Source organism: Monodon monoceros, unplaced genomic scaffold (assembly GCF_005190385.1).
Source record: "Monodon monoceros isolate NGI ecotype Baffin Bay Population unplaced genomic scaffold, NGI_Narwhal_1 Super_Scaffold_14, whole genome shotgun sequence".
NCBI classification, from domain to species: Eukaryota; Metazoa; Chordata; class Mammalia; order Artiodactyla; family Monodontidae; genus Monodon; species Monodon monoceros.
Genome location: NW_021703770.1, coordinates 33,606,225 through 33,614,251, shown reverse-complemented (window position 1 = coordinate 33,614,251; position 8,027 = coordinate 33,606,225). Strand labels below are relative to the sequence as shown.

General features: G+C 38.8%; 1 protein-coding gene across 1 annotated transcript in view; it reads left to right on the top strand.

Annotated features, from left to right (window-relative positions):
* SPAG1 (sperm associated antigen 1) overlaps positions 1 to 1,969 on the top strand; it is a 102,122-nt gene extending 100,153 nt beyond the window's left edge. The window contains exons 19-20 of the mRNA XM_029222922.1: positions 273 to 644; positions 751 to 1,969. Of these exons, the coding sequence (XP_029078755.1) occupies positions 273 to 644; positions 751 to 882 (504 nt within the window). The 3' untranslated portion in view covers positions 883 to 1,969. The remainder of the gene's footprint in view (positions 1 to 272; positions 645 to 750) is intronic.
* Positions 1,970 to 8,027: the final 6,058 nt, after the last annotated feature.

Here is an 8,027-nt window from a genome sequence, read left to right as displayed (position 1 = left end):
TTTTTTTTTTTTTTTTTTTTTTTTTTTTTGCGGTACTTGGGCCTCTCTGTTGTGGCCTCTCCTGCTGCGTAGCACAGGCTCTGGACGTGCAGGCTCAGCGGCCATGGCTCACAGGCCTAGCTGCTCCGTGGCATGAACCCGTGTCCCCTGCATTGGCAGGTGGAGTCTCAACCACTGCGCCACCAGGGAAGCCCCCTTCCCATTTTAATGAAGGTAACTTGGGGTGTGTGCAGTGGCCGTTGTGTCACAGTGTAATTTGTCTCCACCTGAAGGTGAATGAAGGCCAGAAAGAGGAGCCTGAAAGGACCTTGGAGAACGTCTCCACTGACTCCCATGCTTCTGAGACGGGGGACACAAGGAACGGGCCACGAGAATTCTATGAGAAACTACCAATCCCCAAGCCTAACAATGCCTACGAATTTGGCCAGGTTATAAACGCAGTCAGTACTAGGAAAGATAAAGAAGCCTGTGCACACCTGTTAGCCATCACTGAACCGAAAGACTTGCCAGTGTTGTTGAGCAACAAACTTGAAGGGGATACATTCCTGCTCCTCATCCAGTCTCTGAAAAATAATCTTATTGATAAAGATCCTTCTTTGGTATATCAGCATCTTTTATATCTGAGTAAAGCAGAAAGGTTTAAAGTAAGTGTCAAACTATGTTATTCATGGAGATTGATTTTTTTAGGGTTTTTATAACAACTTTAAAATGCCAGTTTGTATGCTAATATAATTTTTCTCCTTCTTTCAGATGATGTTGACACTGATTAGCAAGGGCCAAAAGGAGCAGATTAAACAGCTCTTTGATGACCTCTCAGACACACGAAACAAACATTTTACTTTAGAAGACGTGCAGGCCCTCAAAAGGGAGTATGAGCTTTAAATAAAGATTATTGTTAGATTTCTTCCATGCATGTATGTGTTCCAGTAATGCTAATGAGATGGTATTGTAATAGAGTTGCATGGATAAAACCTGGCTTAGAAAAGATCCCTTGGTCTGGACTATAAACTGTTTTACTTATTTTTATACATAGAACACATAAATTCTACAATCTGCTTTTTATTAGTTGTAAATATTTTCTTATGTACCAGAGCTAACATCTTTATATTTAATAATAAGTATATCTGGAACTCGTTAAGATGCATTTTAATTTATATTATACATTTTCCTTTAGTAACTTGTTAAAATTTTGAGTTAAATTATACTTCTTTGGGTATGAAGGAGTCCTGTTAAGTTTGATAGAAATGTACTTCTTTACAGTTCATTTTTAAAAGTGAAAATCATTAACAGTGATTATTACATCACTTTTATTTCCTGCTAAGATATATATAAATCCCATTTTATACTACTTATGGATTACAGGCCTCTAAGATGAAATGTAACACTTAAGTCTATAATATGAAATGATTATTAAATAAATTGTGATTATTAATTTAGAGCTATAAGAGGAACTTATTTTTTTCTAATATGGAAGCATTGCCTAATAATTAAGAACAAAAATTGCCTGAAATTCTACTACTTTTTACTAGATTTTTAAAGGCAAGTTTCCCTTATGTGTTGCTTATATAAGCAATAACGAAACAACCACTATATAAAAGCAACTAAGCCTGCATTTCTATTTGAATTGTCACTCCCACACTTCCCCCAAACATTTTAAATGACTTCTCCCTCTTTTTTTCTTTTTTTCCCTCCTCCTTTAAGCATAATCATATTTATTCCCTTCGTGCAAAAGGGAAAGTGAAGAACTCTTTATATTGAGAGCTCCCTTGTTAACTGGGTCAGAGTAAAGGTGTTTCTTACGATAAAACCTTCAGGTCTCTATCAGTGTGCTGTCATTTATTCCTGTAGTCTTTGGTCAGGTTTCTTCTTCTGAAGCATTTTCTTGCTCTTTAGAAGAGCAGACGAAAGATGACTATCACATTCATTATTACCATATCCATTATTATCTAATATTTAATAATTAAAGAATATTTAAAGTATTGTGGGTAAACGGTTTCAAACTGTGCCATTTTTTAAAAAAACTATTCTTTCCTAAGCTCATAAATGAAAATCTGCTGTGATGGGTATTTAACTCTAGTCTTCAAGCAAATGAACAAAACAGTCTTCTCATTTTGAATGATACTAAGTTTCTGTGCAAGTACATGATGGAGTGTGTTAGTAACTTTACAGTAGGAACATAAAAAGGAAACGTTCTCTTTTGTTGACAGTTAGTTACAGACCCAGTACTAGCTGCATGGGGCAGCCTCTCCCGTGGAGGAGGTGGGAACCAGTGAGCAAGTACCGGGCTGTCCCAACTGTTGGGGTCACACCTGGAGAAACTTGTTTCTCCCCAGCCGGAGTCCTGAGGGGGGACCTCCATGACTGAAGGAAGGGAAGAGAAAGTGAAGGAAGCAGATAAGAATATCAAGGGCATTAAAGGAGCACAGTTCCTGCAGACAGCTTCAGGACTTCAGCAGGAAGTCTGCCCACAAGCCTCTGGGAGTACCCTACTTAGGGATCTCCCTGCTGGGTCCGTGGGCATCCCCAACACCCCAAGTGCTAAACCCACACCTCCTGCCATTCTGTGGCCAGATCCTTCTGCATGCTCCTGAGTGCTGCAGCAGTGAGAGCAGGCGCAGTAGTTGGAGTATTCTCAGAAGGATGGACCAGAGTCTGTGGGTAAGGGAGAAATTGCAACTGGAGCTATAACACTACCTTCTGGAAGACAAAAGAGAGGTTTCCAGCAGCCGGTCTGGAGAAACATAAAAGGTTAAGAATTCTGCCACAAGGCAGAACAAGAAGAGTGGAGCAGGTCTACCCATTCAGAAACCGAGGAAACCCCTCATATAGCAACACCAATGATTAGTATCCCAACTGAAGGCAACCAGTAAAGATTTAAGGAGGTGCCTGCTACTTCAAATGCAAAAACAGCAACACAAAAATACAAGGAACATGAAAAATCAAGAAAATATGTCACCTCCAAAAGATACCAATAATTCTCCAACAATCGAGCTCAAAGTGACAGAATACTCTGATGTAGCTGATAAAGAGATCAGAATAGCTGAAGAAACTCCTCTTCTGAAGAAGCTGTTCTGAAGTGAGCTACAAGAAAACTCAGAAAGACAGCTTAATGACAATAGGAAGGAAAATACGTGAACAAAATTAACTCTTTACCAAAAAATGACAAAAAAGAACTAAACAGAAATTCTGGAGCTGAAGAATTCAATGAATGAGATGAAGAATGCACTGGAGAGCGAGCCTCTGCAGTAGCGCAGAGCAGATGGAAGACAGAATAAATGACTTAGGGGATGAGAATTTTGAAATAAATAAGAGCAAAGAAAGCATGCATGCTCTATGGGACTTGAGACAGAGAGCAAATATCAGTACTAGAAGAATTGGGGATCCAGAGGGAGAAGGGGACAGAAAGTTTACTTAAAGAAATAATAGCTGAAAACTTCCCAAATCTGGAGAGACTTGGACATCCAAATTCACAAAGCTAATAGATCACCCTGTTATCTAAATGTGAAAATACCTTCTCCAAGACACGTTGTAATGAAACTACCAAAAATCAAAGATAAAGAATTCTAAAGGCAGCCAGGGGGAAAAAAAAGTGTAACCTACAAAGGTACATCCATTGGGCTATCAACAGGTTTCTCACCAAAACCCCTGCAGGCTAGGAGAGAGTGGGATTACATATTCAAAGCATTGAAAGATTAAAAACTCCCAGCCAAGAATATTCTATCTAGCAAAGTTATTCTTCAGATATGAAGGAAAAATAAAGACTTTCTCAAGACAAACAAAAGCTGAGGGAGTTTATCACCATTAGGCCTGCCTTGCAAGAAATGTTGAAAGGAGTTCTTCAAGCTGACATGAAAAGAGGCTCATCAATGACATGAAAACACCTTTATACTTGTAAAGGTGAAAAATACATGCTCAAATTTAGAAAATTCTAATTCTATAATAAGACAGTATATTAGCCACTCAATTACAGATAAAGGTTAAAAGAAAAGAGTATTAAAAGTAACTATAGCTACTATAATTAAATACACAACATAAAAAGATAGATTGTGACATCAAAAATGTAAAAGGGGGGCTAGTGAAGGGAGGAGTCTTCATAGGTGAATGAAGATGCTGTCAGTGTAAAATGGACTGTTTCATCTATGAGCTGTTTTAGCTAAGCCTCATGGTAACCACAAAGCAAAAGTCTAGGGCAGATTCATGAAAGATTTCAGAAAGGGAAAACAGCATATCACCATGGAAAATCACCAGTTTACCAAGATGAAACAAAAGGAAAAAGAAACATAAGGAAAAAACGGAAACAATGGAAATAGAAACCAGAAAGCAATCAATAAGATGGCAATAGTAAGTCCGTACATCTCAATAATTACTCTGAATGTATGGATTGAATTCAACAGTTAAAAGGTACAGAGTGGCTGGATTGATTAAAAAAAAACAAGACCCAACTATATGTTTCCTTCAGGAGACTCACTTCAGCTTTAAAGGCACACAGGCTCAAAATGAAGGGATGGAAGAAGATAATCCATGCAAGTGGAAACCACAAAAAGTGGGGATAACCATACTAATATCAGACAAAATAGACCTTAAGCCAAAAACAATAACAAGAAGCAAAGAAAGTCATTATGCAATGATAAAGGGGGTCAGTAAGCAAGAATTTATAACAATCATAAAGATGTATGGGCTCAACGTAGGAACACCTAAATATATGACTAAGTGGGATTTATCCTTGGGATACAAGAATGGTTCAACACGTGAGTTAATAAATCTTATATACCATATTAACAGAATGAAAGAAATAAATCACATGATGATCTCAATAGATGCAGAAAAAAGCATATAGCAAAATGCAACATCCTTTCATGATAAAAACCCGCAACAGATTGGATATGGAAGAAACATAACCTCAACATAATATAGGCCATACGTGACAAGCCCACAGCAAACATACTCAAGAGTGAAAAATTGAAAGCTTTTCCTCTAAGGAACAAGGATGCACACTCTCACCATTCTTAATCAATACTAGTATCAGAAGTTCTCACTAGAGCAACTAGGCAAGACAATGAAAGAAAAGGCATCCAAATAGGAAAGGAAGAAGTAAAATTTTCATTATTTGCAGATAGACGATATGATTTTATATACAGTCAGCCCTCTGTATCCATGGCTTGAATTCTGGGGTTGATTGAATCTACAGATTTAGAATCCATGAGAGGTTTATATAAGGGACTTGTGCATCTATGAATTTTGGTATTGGTGGGGATTCCAGAAACCAGTCCCCCACAGATACCAAGGGACGACCATATAGAAAATCCCAAAGTCTCAACCAAAAAAACTCTTAGAACTAATCAACAAATTTAGTAAATTTGCAGGATACAAAATCATCATACAGAGATCAGTTGCATTTCTGTACACTAACAATGAAACACCTGAAAAATAAAACTGTCCCACTCACAATAGCATCAAAGCAAAATACCAGGAATAAATTTACTCAAGGAAGTGAAGGATCTGTACAACGAAAACTACAAGACTTTGTTTAAAGAAATCAAAGATGATGGGCTTCCCTGGTGGCGCAGTGGTTGAGAATCCACCTGCAGGGGACACGGGTTCGAGCCCTGGTCCAGGAAGATCCCACATGCTGTGGAGCAACTAAGCCCATGTGCCACAACTACTGATCCTGTGCTCTAGAGCCCGCGAGCCACAACTACTGAGCCTAGAGCCCATGTTCTGCAACAAGAGAGGCCACCGCAATGAGAAGCCTGCGCACCACAACGAAGAGCAGCCCCTGCTCACCGCAACTAAATAAAACCTGTGCACAGCAACAAAGACCCAACACAGCCCAAAATAAATAAATTTTAAAAAAAGGAAATCAAAGATGACTCAAACAAATGGAAAGATACCCCACACTCATGAATTGGAAGAATTAATATTGTTAAAATGTCCATATTATCTAAAGCCATCTATAGATTCAGTGCAATCCCTATCAAAATTCAAATGGCATTTTTGACAGAAATAGAAAAAGAAATCCTAAAAATTTGTATGGAGCCACAAAAGACCCCTATAACCAAAGCAATTATGAGAGAGAAGAGCAAAGCTGGAGGCATCACACTTTGACTTCAAACTATACAATAAACCACAATAATTAAAACAGTATGGTACTGGCATAAAAATAGACACAGACCAATGGAACAGAATAGAGACCCCAGAATTAAACCTCCACATATATGCCAACTAATATTAGACAAGGGAACCATAAACACCCAATGGGGAAAGGGTAGTCTCTTCAACAAATGGTATTGGGAAAACTGGGTAAACAAATGCAGAAAAAAGAAATTGGACTCCTCTTATACCACTCAGAAAAATTTACTAAAAATAGATCAAGGACTTATAAGACCTGATACTTTAAAGTGCCCATCAACTGATGAATAAAGAAGATATGGAATATATATACTCAAAGGAATATTATTCAGCTATGAGAATGAAGGAAATCCTGTCATTTGTGACAACGTGGCTGGACCTTGAGGGTATTATACTAAGTGACATAAGTCAGAGACAAATAACTGTGTGATACCACCTATATGTGGAATCTTAAAGCTGAATTCATAAAAACAGTGTAAAATGGTGCATATCAGGGGGTTAGGGGTGGGGGAATAGAAGAGATGTTGTTTAAGGGTCCAAACTAACAACTAGTAGATAAATAAGCCCTAGAGATCTAACACAGCGTAGTGATTATAGATAACAATATTGTATTATAAACATCAAACTTGCTAAGAGACTAGACCTTAATTAGTCCCACCACAAAGAAGAAATGATAATTATGTGATGTGATAAAGGTGCTAGCTAGCAGTACCACAGCAATCATATTGTAGTATAGAAATGTATCAAGTAACATGTAGTACACTGTAAACTTATACAATGTTATATGTCAAATATATTTCAATGTAAAAAAAATTGCAGGTGATATTTTTTTTTAGCTTCACTTTGTGCCAGACACTGTGCCTAGTTTATCATACATTGTCTAGTTTAATCCTAATAACTCTGTTACAGATGAGGAAACCATGGCACAGAGAAAATTAAAAACAGAAAATTTAAGTTAAATTAAATCCTTATGAATTAACAAGGATTACAAATGCAGCAAATGGCCAGTCCAAGATTCAAACCTGGGCAGTCTTTCTTTTGAACTCATATGCACTGCGCTGTGTAACGGAAAATTTTAAATATATGAATGGAATAATGAGTAAGGTGCCTGGCCTTTAAGAGTTACGGCTTACTAGAGGCAATGGATATGTAAATTTACCAACTTTGGTACCCCAATAGAGGCATTTAGTGATTACACAGAGCAAGAGGAGTGCCCAGCCCTGCCGTGAGAAGGTTAGGAAAGGTTTCAAGGAGTTAATGTTGCAGCTTGAGTTTGCCATTTGGATGCGAGAAAAGGATGTGCCAGGCAGAGGAGACACAAAGGCATCAAGATGCATAGTGATGGTGCGTGTTGCATGAAAGGGTGAAATATCTGGACCTGTTTGGGGAACTGCATTTCACCTTAGTACTAGTGGAGCCTAAGCTTTGTGTGATAAAGCCTGAAGGAATTATAGTTGGATAAAGTAGATAGCTGCATGCTGCACATGAAATGGTAGCAATATCAGAGTTTTAATTATACAAATAGTTCTTTTCCTAGTCAGGCATTACCACTCTTAACCAGTACTTGGTTTTCTTCCCCTTCTGGGCATACTCAAAACGGTACTTTTCAGCCTGTTTGTGATTGGTTGGAGCCAGGTGACCTCTTCTGCCAATAGGGTAGAGCAGGGGTCCCCAACCCCCGGACCGCGGACCCGTGCTGGTCCGCACCTGGTAGGAACCGGGCTGCACAGCAGGAGGTGAGCAGCGGGCGAGCGAGTGAGGCTTCACTGCCGCTCCCCATCGATCCCCATCACTTGCACTCAGCACGCCTGGACCATCCTCTCCGTTCGCTCACGTTACCGCCGAACCACCCCCGTCGGTGGAAAAACTGTGTTCCACGAAACGGGTCCCTGGTGCCA